Genomic DNA, 16,395 nt, shown 5'->3' with positions numbered 1-16,395 from the left:
CAACACTTGCTTAGTTCAGCAAACGGCTTCTGAAAAAAAAAAAAAAAAAAATTATTCAATTGCAGTTCAAATCTCTGTAAATCCATTATAAATTCTTCCTTTGCCTCCCTTCTGTCAAATTCTCACTTCAGCAGCCTGAACTGTATCTCTGAATCTCAGAAGATGACAATCACACATAGATGGAGGGAGAAGAAAGAGATTTGATACAATTTTCTTTTTGCTGCCAGGAACCTGGTAGGGTAATGCTCTGTGTTTGCCTGCAAGCTGTGTCTGGGAGTGAGTTTAGATGTGAAAACTGTACAGCAGAATATATGTGCATTGTGCTCCATACATTGTGAAGCAATATGTGATGTTAGGACACAAAATACTATTTATTGCATTTGGAACAGATATTTTTTGTGACTTTTCTATTCTAGTGTTGGAAGCTCATGTTCAGCTTGAATGTAAAGGGAATTTTCAGAGCTTAATTCCAGCAGTCTAAAAACAATTCATTTAACTGAACACAAGTTTTGGATACCTTATATTGAATGATTATTTCAGTTGTGTGAATCACCGATATTTTTGCTTGTTTATGTGGGGTTTTTTACTTCATTTACAGTTCTCCTTTGTGACTACATGTACAAACACACACAAATAAGTGTCTAGTTGTTTCAATCTCTTTCTTGTCTTCTATTTAGCTCTCCAGATTTCTTTCTGATCTCCTTCAAATTTCTTGTATCACATTTCCCAATCTCCAGCATAAAACTGTGGAAAATAGGGCACTGAAAGCAGCATCCTGCTCTGCCCTTCTCACTGACACCTGCTCTGTTTTCTTATCTTCTTATGTCAGCAGAGTGTTTTAAGGACAAAATATTGTTGTCAGAGGCTGTGTTACTCCCATCTTCAAAGTAATATAATGACAGAGACATTTGAGTAAACTACCAGCTATTAGATGTATTTACTCGGTACTGAATCTGCTTAGTGTCTGAGTCTTAATGAAGAACTGAATTCAAGTGATTAGCAGAATTTCAATGTCTAACACATGAATGGAAACAGCCTGCCCCAGTCCATGGGTAGATAAAAATTTGGAGGCTGCTGTATTGAACTGACAGTTAACTTGTTGTCAAAAAAAATAGAAATCACTTGCAGTGTTAAAATAAGTGTTCATCATTACTATCTTTCTATTTGCTTTAAAAAAACCAAAAAAAACCCCGAAAAACCAAAACCAAAACAAACAAAGAAACAAATAAAGAAAACAAACAAACAAAAAAACCCAACCAACCAACCAAAAAACCCAAAATGTACCTTTGCAACTTCTTTCATGCAGAATTCTTTTAGTAACTATCTGTTGTTAGCAGATAATTGCTTTTTTTGTTATTGCTTACAAAAAATTGGAAATATTTTAATTTCTTGTGAACTTAAAACTGCAATTCCAGGTGTTTTGTTTGTGGTTTGGTTTTGTTTTTTTTTTTTTTTTTCCTACAAAACCTGGTGTCTTCCTGTGAAAGTTCTAAGTTGAATGGATGTAGAAACCTCTACTTTTTGCAACCATTTTGTGGCCATCAAGGTCTTCAGCTGAGCATTGCAATCAAAGTACCTTTAAAGATGATGGACAATTTAGAAAATTGTCAGATCTCTGAAAAATGCTTTGAGCAATTGACCTGCACTTGTTCATCATGAAGACTGATGCTAAGGATTTAACACTTCCACATTCTCTTCAAATTAGTCCCAGAGCTATTGCTGACTGATGCAAGATCATGTGGCTTTGAGTATCCAATTCAGTCAGATCCCGAGGCCATCTCTCTAGAAATATTTCCTGGTATAAAGATGCTGTAACCCACTCATCAGTCTTGTTTTTGACAAGACAAAGCCAAAAGAGTACAATCTGTAGTACAGAACAACTTTGGAGTCTAATCTGCAGACATCACCCCAATTCCTTAGTGCTTCTTATGTGAAATGAGATGTTGATTTAATTATTTAGCATTGCATCTGTGAAATAATGAAGTGACATTATCACAAGTTGGAAAAAAAAGACCTAGGAGCCTCTTGTGTTTCATTTGCTTTGCAACTAGGCAACTGTGTAGATAATGTTTCTCTCTACTCAAAACATTTGCCCAAAGCAGGAATGAAATTACCTGGAAGCATAGCTTTTGTGTTACAAAGATACTGAGGATTCAAAGTGAGAAAAAAGAAAATCTAAAGTTGAGAGAAAGACCAGACCAAAATCGGTGTTAGGCAGTAATCTCCATCGCAAAAGATGCTAAAAATCTCCAGAAAGTATTCAAGTATGAATTAGCATTCAATCCAAATTTTTTCATATGAAAAAGAGTGAGAAAAATGCATTTAATGAAATAGCAACTGATAGCTTAAAGTTTTCATGTAAGAGTGTAGCAATGACCTAGCAGAGAAAATGTAGTCTAACAATGATCAGCAGTGAAGAGTATAAGAACAAGTGTTCAGTGATGCTTCATCAGATTACTTTATCAGTTCTCAATAATTTGCACTTCCCTTGGATTGAGTGAGAGTACGATTCTTACTGGGTCAAAGAGGGAATTTAAGCTGTGTTTCACATCCTGAATTAGTGACTAACCAGATAAGAAATGCTTAATTTGAGACAGACAAATGTCTCTGGTTTTGTCTAGACATTTAGTTTTTTGAAAAACTAATAGCCAGTTTTTCTTTAAAAAATAAGCAAATTAGCTTTATAATTCCACAGTCTTCATACTCTGCCTCTTGAAAATAAGCCACGAAGCTCATCACAGAAGCTCCTGACAGTCTTAGTACTTTCTGCATTGTTATAGCCTCATTTTCCTTCCTGACCAAATGCAAAGGTGAGGTTAGAGGGGAAAGGAAAGAATATCTAAGACTCTGTTATGCAGGTGTGTACAGAGGTTGGAAAAGCTCAGGATGCGAGATGCATAGTACTGTGTGATGAGCTATTTCTATACCAACCAGTCTGTCAGGGCATAAATTCACACAGCTAGACTGCATCTTCTCTTCTGCTAATCCTGTCTACAGTCATTCATGCTACCTAACCATTCATGCTAGGTCCCATTTTGGTCACCAATAATTCTTAAGTGTGAAACTAGTAAAAAGTATCACAGAGTGACAAGGCAAGAAGGAAAACAGGAAAAACTCTTGTAACACACCGTCTGTCAAGTAACTCTGGGACAGAGAAAGAGGAACAGAACTAATTGAAATACCCTCACACTAATGATTAATTGAATGGGAGCTTTTATCTCATCTAGCCTTGTAATCTAGAAAGCTGGCAAAGCTGAGCCTGCAGAACTGTCTGCCATGAAGTTGAAGTGAGGTTTGTTCAACTAATTACTTCTGAAGACTTCCAAATGGATTTAAGAGTAATGATGTTGACATGAAATTCTCCTCTCCCATTTCTGCAGCGTATTACTCATTTGCTTCTCAGACTGTTGAAAATAGGTGTCTGCTTCCCCAGGGACTAAGGAGAAAAATAAGGTGCACATGTTTGATTGGATGAAAAATGCTAGTTTGTGTCAGCAGAAACTAGTTCTGAATTCTAATGGAATTTTGACCAAATCAAATTGGTAACTGAAGTGTATACATTTGCAAATAGGATTATACATATAGGTTAAAATGCTTATGTTTGCAGAAGAAAAAGTTTCAACATTATATGTTTTAAATCGTAATTCACTTTAAAATTCATTTAAAATTCTGAAACAAAACAGAATGTTTGGTTGAGGGTGATGGAAACTGCAGAGTTTAACACTGAGGATTTTTGTTTTACTTTTGCACTTTGTATGCATTTGTTTAAACCTGAAACAGAGTCTTATTGAATGTCTGGCCACAAAGAGGAAACAGTGGTTCCTCATAAAGCCTTCAGCCTGAATTGATTTCCACTTGATCTTGTTTTTTCCCCCTCGTTTCAAGCATGTCATTGCTCAGTGATAGGAATATGATAGACAATTTATAAATGTAAATATTTGAAGCAAGAGAATAAGGGTAAAAGGGCATTAAACATTTTTTCCTTCTTTTTAAAGAATATTCCATGAAAAATATTATGTGAACAAATGACAACAGTGCTCCTTGTCTTAAAAAGACAGAAAGATTGATTTTTCTGTTTTATCTGGTTCTGCTCAGGTTTTCAACCCCAGCCACTGCTGTAATATCCAAGTATTTGAGCTTTGACCTGAACAATAGCATTTCACACTTGGAAAGCTCCTCATACTAGCCTGTGGAAAGTCTCTGCCACCATGCCTGTTGATACAACACTTGTCCAAGGAAAAAATGAATAACTGTCAAAGTGACATAGGTATAATAGATTTGCTTTTGGGTTAGTGGTTTGGGTTACACGTTTGTCAAAAATAGAATCAAATGCTTACAGTGAAAGCCTTCGGCTCTAAGAAAGGCACGTGGCAATATAGGAACACTCAGCTCAGGCTTCACTGGACTCAAAATATAGAGCTTGTTTTTGTTCAAATTACTGGGTAGGTCCCTGATGCTTATCAGTGCTGGGTGGCCAGGAGCCACCTGGTTTCATCTGGGTACCTTAGACACAGAGTGGTGAACTAAGACTACTGAAAATTGATCAGTCCTCGTTGTCATTCAACACTAATGAGGAAATATCACAGGTGCTGTGTGGGAGTGCCTTCAGGATAAACTCCATGGTCAGTGCTGGGACTAAAAAAAAAATAATAAAAAAAAATCTTTCATATCAGATAGGTAATAACAATTTTTTGCTTTTTATTATGTGGGATAGCATTCACTTTCCAGATGCATAGCATGGACTGTGATCAAAAGAGAACCTAGATTCTAGATTGCCTGCCTGTCTCTAAACTGATATCCAGATGGTAATACACAACCTGGCGTCTGGTTCTTGTTTTGTGTAATGGGGGCTGTTTGGAAACAGAAAAAAGTCCACCAGAGGTAAAGTAAAAGCACATGGATCTATTCTAGACATCATTCAGAGTACTTGTGGCTGTTCCTACTCCTTTTCTCATTTACTGCAGTTGTCATTGGTGGATTATAACACTATTTGGGTTTAGCAAAAATTTGAAATTTATTGAGGTTGGTCACAAGATTAATATATGTTTTCTAATAACACTTAATTGACAGGGGATTCAGTATTTTAAAATAATTCAATGACATTTGTTATAGTCAATACAGTGACTTGATTACAGATTTGATGATAGCAGAGTCACACTATACCTACAAAAGAGAGAAATCATATACACATATGTGCACACATAGATATGGGGGTGAAACACATACATGCAGGGTTAAAAATCACATACACACACCAGGGAGCACTATATAGATATAATATACATGTAGGTATATCTATTACTAAAATTTCTCTCTCAAGTTTAGTGAATGACTCACTGTAATGTGACATTCTCAATGGGCAATTCACCAATTTTGTGAAATCAGCCCTGGCAGCATCCTGTCAGAGGGAGACTGTGATCCAGAGAGCTCCAAGGGTCTCACTTTAGGATTGCTACTTATAGGGTTATGAGATCATTGACTTTTGGTCAGTAAATTTCTACTCTGGTCAAAATTAGGATGAGGAAATTTCTGGTGCTTCCCAACATTTATTTATGTACAGAACTTTTCAGGTTGCAAGGTCCTTGTACAATCTTGCTCAAGCTATGATCCAAGTAGCAGATGTGTTAAGTTGCCAGAAGTAAATGATCATTGCTACCTTTTTCTCACATAGAAGGTCATCTTTTCCATATGGTAGGAGCTCTGACAGCACAGAGGGATTGCCTTCACATCTTGACTCACTACACTTGCATAATGGTAATTTTTCTCCAACATGACTGTTTGACTGGGTACCCAGCTCCCAAGTGGCCCAGGGGAGGTTGAAAACACCACAGTGGTGCAAACAAGGCTGCTCAAGATGCTGATTCCTTCCCTATCTTCTTAAACTGTTGTTTTTTCAGCTCACATAAATTATTGCCTATCAAAAATACAGAGCTCGATCAAAAACCACTGGGATTCCTCCTGTTATCCTCAGTGGGATTTAGATGAGCACTCTGTTCAGCAACATGTGTTCCCTTCTGTCTCTGATTAGTGATCAAGACTTCATGTCTTCAGTGAAAATATTCACAGAATAAGGTTTTTTGATGCATAATTATCACTCTGTTTCCCACTACAAAGTTAATGAGGATTTCCAGGGTGGAAGTCTTAACAAAAATTTAGGAGAATCATTGTAAGTCTTCGTACTATACCTGCAGCCTTCAGACCTCTCCATGGCAACGTGCAGGTCCCAATCACAGGGGAAAAGCTGGAAAATTCAGCTGAAGGAGAGCAACTAGAACATGCTGTTGCAGGAATTAGATGCACTGGTGGAAACACATTACTTTCCTGCATGGAGACCACCACTAGCTCAACCAAGGTGATGCCGTTAACTCTACTAATCCAATCTTCCAATGAAATCTACTTTGGGATGCTTCTGTTGCTGCCTAACCAAAGGAGAGACAGAGCAGAACACAAAATAATCTGATCCTGATGGAGATTTGCCAGTTAATGACAGTCCAAGGGCAGAGGTATATTGTTGATCTATTTAGTTTCTTTGTACTTTCCTTTTCAGAATCAGACACTTTTATGCTCTGCCTATGGGGGCCAATGATTGCCAGTGCCTCCCCACCCACCATCCAGCCAGAATGGCTTTGTGTTCTTCTTTTGGTCATGCAGGAGCTGACCTTAGCGGGAACTGGCTGTCTTAAAGATGTCAGCTCATCCATCATGGCTTTCACAGGCTGTCAGCATTACATTTAATCTCACTTGTAATTTTCCAGAGGAGGTTTGCAAAAGCCACAAACAGAATCTTAATACTGTAAAATGCAGTTTGTAGCCAGGGAATACTTCCTGTCTGCATGAAGTTGTGCTGCGTTCCAGCTGCCCTGAACTATCCAGAGAAGAAAAAATCTCAAATTCAGCCTACAGTCCTGTGTGCTATTCACAGTCCACATGAAGTTGTAGCTGGTATATCTTCCCTCTCAACTCACATGTAACAAAATGTGCACTCAGAACCATTCAATTTGCAAGGAAAACATGAAAAGACTATTCTCCTGGGGCTCACACATCATATTCATAAAGCTTCATTGTCCATTCTGTGGATGTGTCATTCTGGGGGGGTCTTGCTCTTTGGCAATACTGAGAGCTTCATGACCTGCTTCTGTAAGTCCTGACTCAAACAATCCCAGTTTTTAAAGTTTGGATCAAACTCAGGAAGCTTCGACAAACTCTTAGATTTTCATTTTTCATTATCACTGCTACACCAGTCTTCCTCCTTCATTCCCTTCTTAAGATTTACCAGCAAAGGAATGAGCTAAATTGGAATCAATATAACTAGAATTATACTCTGGAAAACAATGCCATATTCAATCACAGAGGGTTACTCTAAAAATGAGATATAAAGCTCTGCTTCCTAGATATATATTCACTAGAATGACCTCTCTCCCTAACCTGTCAGTCTGTGTCACGCTGACAGATCGTATCTTGCTCTGATAGAGGCCCCTGGAAGCTGTAATTTGTCAACAAGTCCCTGGGCTCTGCAGATTTGGGATGGATTTCTATGATATAGTTTCTATTCTGGCAATAAGATGGGAACAAGGTAAATCCCTGGAATTATGTGGGAGTCAGTGACCTCATCAAGGGCTTTATTCCTTGTTTCTCATTGCATAGGTGTCTAACCCCTTGACCGAATTACAAACTGAAATGAAAAATATCTATTTTTCCTCTAGACATCTCTCTATATTTACAGTTTCTTCAGCAAACAGATTAATTAAATTATTTTATTTTAATTGGTGCTGGAAGCGGTAGTGGTAATTATGACAACATTAGATTTCAGAGAAACCAGTTTTCAACCTTGAAGCTTCAACTAAATGTCCTGAAATTGTTTTTGCCAGGTGTCCTCCTCATGCTGAATTAGTTCATAAAATTTCACCAGAGCAGTTAATCAGTTCCTTAGGGCAAGATTTAAGAAAAATATCATGCTTTGAAACAAACAATTGCCATTAATAACTTCAATGTTGCCTCTGTAATTTGGCTGGAAACTCTGGAGTCTAAAACCAAACTTTACTGCTTTTTATGGAAATCCAGCCAAATTTGGCCATGTTACAAGCCTCTAGCCACACAGAGACTAGGAGGATGTTTTTCTGCACAATTTATTTCTCCTGAGTATTCTCCAGTTTTCACTGCTCTTAGCAGTCTTGTTTCATTAAGTAGCATAGCATGTCTTCCCTGCAGTTGTTCTTCCTTGCGGGTGGGAAAAAAACATAGTTTTGATACTAGAAAAGACTAAAAAAAGAAAAAAAAGAAAAAAAAAAAGAGTGGAACAAAAGAGGAGTGGACAAAGGAAGGAAAAGGTAATTTTTAATATTTGAGAATTTATGTTTTTGTATCCTAATTAGATTTAATCTACCATTCTTTAACATGAGGATGTTTCAATTTATGTTCTTTTCTTTTTCCTTTTTTTTTTTTTTTTCTTCCTTTTTGGCAATGAATATATGAAATCTCCACTTAAACTACAGCTCTATGTAATCATTTGTTCAGAACTGCAGTGTCTATAACAAAATAAAATTTAAAAACACCCCTACAGCTCAAGCAAGGCATAGCAAAGAAAAAAATTGTTCATAATATCAAAAAAAGACCAAAACAGACTTCTATGCAGACAATCAATTTCTCAATGGTGCCCAATAGGCATGTTGAATCAGGTATTTTGCTTACACAGCTGCCCAGAGAAAAACAAGCACCATATTGCTACCCATCTCTGTTTGCCAGAGGTTGGCAATTATACCAGTTGGAAGATGGTAACAATCTTTCATTGTGTCAGTGAGTATATGCAGGCTGGCACACAACCTACCTGCTTACCCTTACAGTATTCTTAATTATAGTAAGATGATACCTGTAGCACAGACAAATTATCCTACTAATGTTACAAAGTTTGCAACTCAATGCAAAAGCGATGGGGAAGAATTCCCTGCTCGGCATTAAGTGGATATATACTTGATGTAGATTTACTTCCAGGCTGGAATTAACTGATTTCCTGTTTCACTCAAAATCCTGTTCCTCTCTGTGTCCAGCTTTACACATAAATAGAAAAATATGCATGGTGTTGTCATAACTTCGTCATAAAGGACACTTTTCTCATTGTAATTTTGACAGGTTTTGGTTGTATCTTGAAACATCAGACTTCATTTCCCTGGCAAACACAAATGGCACATTGATATATGAAGGCAGAAATAAGAAAAACAAAAACTGTAGTGATTGAGACTTTTAATAACTTACTATCTACCCTTTCACAAGGCTGTCTGAAAGTACCTTTTTTTGCCTTTTTATCCAGATAGCTGGAAAGTTACTTGCATGAATAATGATATCTAAATACAAATGAAGACAAAGGATGAATTTTCTTACCTAGAATTTGAATATACACCAAACATTTCATTCATATGTTTCTTTCATTCAGTTTTATGTTCAAATACAGAAAAGAAAGAACTGTCACTGTCTGGAAAGTTAATTTACTGGCTGGAAAGCTAACTTAAGATTTAGATGCTCATAGGATTTGCTCCTTGTTTTACTGCAGACTTGCTACTGGATGAGCTCCCAAAGTGCAAAAAGTACTTAAGAGGTAGGCAGTGGTACTCCTTATGGTAAACATTTAAACTCTATTTAAACCACACAGTAATAAGCAGGTTAAGCATGCTTCCATCTAGCAGGCTGGCAGGTCAAATGCCAAGACATACCCAACATGGAAATTTTAGGAAGAAGATCCTTGTTTCAAAATTCAGGCAAATTCTAGCTTCATAGTGATTTCTCTCTGTACAGCTCCTCAAAATACAAAGAGACATTTCCTCCATATTCCCTTCATATTCTCCAGTAAACAAGTCCACTAGGGGAAAATGAGCTGAAAAACAAATATATTTTGAATCTTCACACAGCTCAGACATAAGCTAAGTGATAGGATTACTAGCCAAAACGCTTAAAGGCATGCTCAGGAATTAATATTGCTAAAAAATCTTCGAGTATGAAAGCTGATGTGTTTAAAGAGTCAAGCTACCTCCAGGATTAGTTTAGCACCAAACAGTGATTTTCTAGGACCTTATTTCTATGTAAGTCCTTTTGGCCACCCATTCCAGCCTGTGGAATACCAGTACTAGGACTATCAAACTATGTAGGATTACTGTGCTAAAGAGAGAAAATGCCTGGGGGGAAAAAAAAAAAAAAAAAAAAAAAGTGCATCAAAATTAGGAAAATAAGATAAATGAGCACCTTAATATTGTCAGGATGCTCGGTTCAAACATCTCATGGGTTCAATCTGATCCTTTCACTCATGAATCTTCTTTGTGGGGTAGTGTTAGAATATATTCCTGTAGAATTAAATGTGGGTGATTTGCAATATCAAAAAAAGTCAGACTTTATTGTAATGTCCTCATGTTGATTTATATTCCGTGCATTAGCTGATACTTGTGGACTTTTCCTTGTAGGTTTCGACAGAAGAAGGTATGAGCTTAGCCAGAGAATACTCCTGCTCCTTTTTTGAGACTTCAGCTGCCCTCCGCTTCTACATTGATGATGTCTTTCATGGACTAGTGAGGGAAATCCGAAGGAAAGAGTCCTCACTGCCTACGGTAGAGAAGAAAATGAAGAGGAAGGATAGTTTGTGGTGGAAACTGAAAGTATCCCTGAAGAAAAAAAAGAGAAGTACAACCTGATGGCAATTCCCTGTGAGCCACCCATCAGGAGCTGACAACAGCAACCTGTAACAGTTCAAAAAGGCAGCAGTGACACAGAATCTTCCAGACCAGGTCTTGATGTTCCTTCCCTTCAGCCCTCATGCAGAAGTAGCTCCTTGAAGGCCCAATTCATGGTTGCTCTGTGACTCCTCTGTATTATAGATTAAGTCACTGAGCATACCCTCTCATCCCTTCTCTGCAAATCTGAGTGAAGAAAATACTGTATTTTTTGCCCTATCATCCCTGGCTGGTCTTCAAATGCTAGGAATTAAGCCAACATCCAAGGCAGAACTAGCATCCACCAGCTGTAGGACAAGGAATGCACTTATTGCCTCCTCTTTACATGCATGCATCATGTCACCATCCCAGGAATGAAAAATATTGATTTCAATGGACATTTGACTGTTAAAGAACTTTAGGTTTTGCCTTTCAGCTTTTCATTCACTTGTAGGCTTAGGTTTAGACTGTGTACAGCCCTCGTGTGAGCGTGTCTGTATGCAGATGTGTGTGTGTGAACCAGGCCTGAAGGGAATGCTAGGGGCTCCCAATTTTGACCTTGTAGAGCCCCGTCCTCATTGTGACCTTTCAACTTAACAGGAAGAGTCGGCAAGCACAACACAAGTTATGCTCCAGCTATCTGGAGGCTGCAAGGCTACAGCTCTATGTCTTCTAGTCTCCTCACCAGGACTGGATAGCAGAGGTGTGGTGTCCTGCAGACATGTAGAGTATCAGAATCATAAACCGGTTTGGATTGGAAGGGACCTTCAAAAGTCATTTGATCCAAGCCTCCTGCAATGATCAGGTACATCCTCAAATAGACGAGGTTTCTCAGAGCCTGGCCTTGAATGTTTCCAGGGATGGGGCAGCCACCCCCTCTCTGGACAATCTGTGCCAGTGTTTCACCATTGACCATGCTTTTGTGTCCTACCAAGGAGTGCACAAAGGTACTGTTTGTCTGATGCTTCCCAGAGCCCTTCCCAGAGCACTAAAGCTCTATTCCAGCATGTAAAAACACCTGCAATATAACATTCAATCCTCGACTTACTAGAGAATTGCATCAGGTCATCTTTCACAGTCCTTAACCATCCAAGTGAATCGTTTGATCAAACTGTTGGACAGGTCTTTTAAATATTCCTTTTTAAAGCTGGTATGAAATTGAGTGCATTCTCATTCTTTTTTTTCTCCAGACTTCTTTTACTATTGATTTATTTTTAAATTTTACAAATAAAACATGCACACATTTTGTCAAAAAAATAAAGATTGTGATTTACATGAACCAATACTTGTAGTTAGTGTCATTTATGTCTGTTCTGGAGGGACAACTGATAAGATTAGAAAAAATATGCATTTTTTTCACTTTTTTTCTTTGACTATTTAGCAGGATTTCAATTAATTATAGTTTGGACAATCTGAGGGGTAGCTGATTGGTTTTGCTCAGTTAAATTTGAAGAGGTTATGGCTTCATAAAGAATGTGAATTCATTATAATCTGATTATTTTTATCCACTTTCCTATCCTCTCAATAAAATTCAGTGATATTTTTTGACTTGTCAAAAATTCCCCATCAAAAGTACTTCTTTACTGTATTTAGTTAGATAATATGTGGTTATATTTCTATTTTGGAAAGATTATTTCAGAGGAATACAAACACACACATATATTTCAGGTGAATATTCTCTTTCATGCCTCCAACAGCTGAAGTCTGTATTTATACTATTGTAATTACTATTATTATTTTACCTGTATTGCAGTATAGATTCTAGGTCAAGCATCGTAGAGACAAAGAGATGTGCTTGTCCAAAGAGTTTATGAGCTAAGTGTTGGTGGAGGGACAACAGGAGCCTGCACTGAACAGATGGCAACAGTAAATAACAAGGGGAAACATCTGTGATTGTTCCAATACTGCACACTGCACAAAGGGGGATGAAGCCATCGTTCCATGCATGAGACCATAGAAATTGCTATCCTGAGAAACCTTCACCAGATGCCTAAGCTCTGAGTCAATTGAAAAACATTTACTATTTGTTATTATATCATTTCATCCACCCTACTGAGGGACATATTATATCAACATTATCTTGGCTTTGTAGTTTTAGGGGTGCCTTGCTTCTGGTCAGTGTTCTGTATAGAAAAGATTGCAGAAGAGGGCATAGATAAAGTCTAAGATTAAACCTTAAATGCATTCATAAATTAAACATGCCCATTCTCTGACATTAAGGTCATCTGGCATGGATCAACATCTTTTGCTGCTATTAAACTATCATAGCCTTCACAGCAGGGTTACCACACACAAACAAACCACACAGTGGTTACAAAAGTGCTGTCCTGATACAGTCTGTGGCCAAGCTAGGGATTACTTTAACAATTTAATGGTACAGATGTGCTCATGTGCCTCCCTGAATGTGTTTGTAATACTAGCACAGATACAGCTTACATAGTCATATTTTTAGGTGTACTAAGTCCATAAAATGTCCAGGTTCAACATCTCTCCCTAACTAGAACCTAAATTCCACATTTTGAAAGATATTTTATACTAGGTTAGTCTCTTCAAGAAGAATGAGGTATTATACCCTCTGAAGATCTTCTGCTATACCTTCCATGAGTAATTTCAAGTATCTGAGTATGTAAGGGGCAGAAAGGTCTGGATTTATCTCACTCCACTTTGATCACATAAAACTCGAGCATGACATCCAGTCATTAAGACTTTGTCTAATAAGGAGAGGGGGCTTCCTCTGGTTGGTAATTTGTCATCTAGTTTGGATGAATCACTCCCTGAAACAGATGCCTCTTTCTGATAACTATTTGTCACCCCATAAAGAGCAGCTTGATTTCTAACTGAACTTTTTGGTAGTTAAATTCAGCTATGATAAACCCTATTTTTAATGATATATCCACCTAATATATATGACAGAGAAAGGGACCATAAAACCTTGCCGTTTAATCTTGTCTCTAAAACACCTTTCTTTTATTTTAAAAATGAGAAAGTCATTCTGATTTACCTTTGTCCAATTCCTCAATAATCTATAATGCTTAACCTCAGTTAATTGAGCAGAGCTGATGGAGGTTATAGTCAGTGAGGTTAACATAAGTCATAACTGCATTAGAGGCTGAGTGCACCTGCTTTACCTAATTAATCATATGATTCCCTCACAGATGACTGTCAAACATAGCTGACAGTATTAAAAACCAGTGTTTAAACACTTTTCTGTCTCTGACTACTCTCTCATCTAATCGTGTCTGGAAAATATGAAGAAGAGAGTGGATCACTTTATTTTGTTGTGTTGCCTGTAGTCCCACGAAGGTGGCAGTTATAACTTACTCCACTGTCACATTGTATTGCAGTTGGACCATAATTTGTCTTCCTCCAGGATTATAATTAAAGCCAGCTAATAAATAAAATAAAATAATAACACTTTGCAAATGTATCCATAGTGCCTCTCACAAATATATAATATATGGTAGTTAATTACCCTTCTTCCCAGCTATGGCAGATGACATGCTGTATCTAGTTGAGAAGTAACCTGGGGAAGGCCTTAAGTCAAGATGCAATATTGCAGTACTTAAGTTTTTCTTTTTCATGCGTTTGCATACACACCTTAGGACTTCAGCACAAAAACCTTCTGAGTTCTATCAGACTGTCAGTTCATGGACCACATTAATGGTCTTTATGTATTTATAAAAGATGGAAAATAATTTTACAGACACAATAAAATGCATTTTTGAGACTGAGTTGTAAGAATGCATAGCTAGAATAAAAAGCAGTAATTGTCTTCACTTTGTCTGCTATATGTATTTTATAATATATATACACACAATATATAAACAATATATGTAAACAAATATAGAAGCCATAATATATCTATTTTCTATATGGCTCTCATTCTTACCCTTTCTTAGATACTTGAGATCTCCCTGTATCATGACAGGTAGAAAAAAAACATGCAACAAACAAAATATGGACCTTAGCAAAGTTTAGCATCTCATAGTGATGATTTACTCTCCACAACTATGTCAATAACTTCTCCGAAGTTGAATGGTACTCTCTGTGGGCCAGATTGTGATATTTGTGATAAGCAATATAGCTGTCAGTGTGCCTTCTTGTAGAGACAGTAAACACAGTTACCTGCAGTCAACTCAGAAGGCGATACTGGGATAACGATGTTATTACAATTACAAAAAAAATATAGTTAGCTATAGGAATACACCAGTGTTTGCCTGAATTTGTACTAGGAATTCAAGGATGAATGACTAACATAGACAATTATATTAATATAATTCAATTATTTACACTTACAGTAGTTACCCATATTTAGATACCCACGTCAGGAACTATTATTTATACAAGTGTGCATCATGCACGTTGCTCATTGTTTATGAGTCTGAAAAATCCCTGAATATTAGTGGAATAAAGGCAAAATCACAGATTGTGACTTTAACACAATATTAAAATATTAGTTCTCATAAAAATTGAATGGCAGTTGAACAGAATAGTGTCTTGGACCAGTTTTGATCAGTCTCATTTTCAGTGCTGTTTGTAGCTTGATCTGTCTCTTCAAGTATGTGGAGCTCCTTACGATGTTTGCCTGGCAAAATGATTTGTGATGGGGATGGCATTGTCTCACAGATGCTGTGAAAGTCACCCCAAGTGGCATTGCCCTGTACCTCTAGCTTGATTTATCACTCCCTGATGCTCCTGTTTCTAAGCCTCCTCAATCTGAGCTCTCCAATTTTGTTACATCGCACTGAATTATGAGGTTGTTTTGTGATGAGGACAAATGTCCACTCAAGAGCACCGAACTCATTTCATGATCTGAACCTTTCCCCCAAGAGGTAATAAAGACAAGAACACCCAAAGCCATTGCATCACCTACTGTATATCTTCTGTCAATAGATAATTAATGTGACAATGAGTTTCTCCCATTCTTGCACTTTGTCATGTGTCAGTTTTTTACATTGCTTTTAGACGTACTACTGTTTCAACAACTACATGACCTAGCTCAGAAGCCATTATTTTTCATGGCTTCACTTAGAACAGAATTCCAGTTAAAGAACAATGTTAAGAGGGTAAAGTAAAGTAAGTCTTTCATATTAATGTTACTTTACCTTTATTTGTACCAAATAAAGCAATACCATCTTACTCTTACAGTTTAAGTATAATGTTAGAAGAGGAAGGCACTCCTGGGAAATACAATGGACAAAAGTTTTATATTTATTTGATCTTCCTGCATTCTGCAAGTAAGATATTTTGGAATTCTTGGTCCTGGAAACAATAATTCAGGATATAGGTTGTAGATTTGTTTCATAAATTATGGTTGTGGCTTCATTTGACCCCTTCCAACACAGTAGCCTGACAAAGATTCCTAAGCAGTACCTTCCACTAGCTTACCTGCAACCCCTATGCATCAAGGCTAACCTCTCCACCTTGAGCTCCATCTAGATAAACTCATTCTTTTTCATTTTTATTTCACTTGTTTTATTACACCCCTCTCAGCAATACAAAAATTGGTCTCAGGTGCTTTTTAACAAACTAAAGGCACTGCATCTTCAGCCTTCTTCATAAATTTTCTACTAATTTAAGGTTCATACTAGGGGAATGAGTAATATTTTTACTGACAAAATTTTGCAAAATCACTCAGCTTTTTGAATAAGAAGCTGGCAATTCCTGCAACCTGCCTTTGCCTCTACTGCTAGACACTGCTGAC

At 37.2% G+C, this 16,395-nt stretch overlaps 1 protein-coding gene across 1 annotated transcript in view; it reads left to right on the top strand.

Moving 5' to 3' along the window:
- RIT2 (Ras like without CAAX 2) overlaps positions 1-10,673 on the top strand; it is a gene marked incomplete at its 3' end in the record, with an annotated part of 183,859 nt that extends 173,186 nt beyond the window's left edge. Inside the window, exon 5 of the mRNA XM_080363028.1 lies at positions 10,446-10,673. Within this exon, the coding sequence (XP_080219154.1) occupies positions 10,446-10,673 (228 nt within the window). The remainder of the gene's footprint in view (positions 1-10,445) is intronic.
- Between the last annotated feature and the right edge of the window lie 5,722 nt (positions 10,674-16,395).

The sequence above is a fragment of the Nesoenas mayeri genome (genome assembly GCF_963082525.1).
Source record: "Nesoenas mayeri genome assembly, chromosome: Z".
Classification (NCBI taxonomy): domain Eukaryota; kingdom Metazoa; phylum Chordata; class Aves; order Columbiformes; family Columbidae; genus Nesoenas; species Nesoenas mayeri.
Note: the sequence above shows the minus strand (reverse complement) of the source record. Positions and strands in the feature narration are given on the sequence as shown.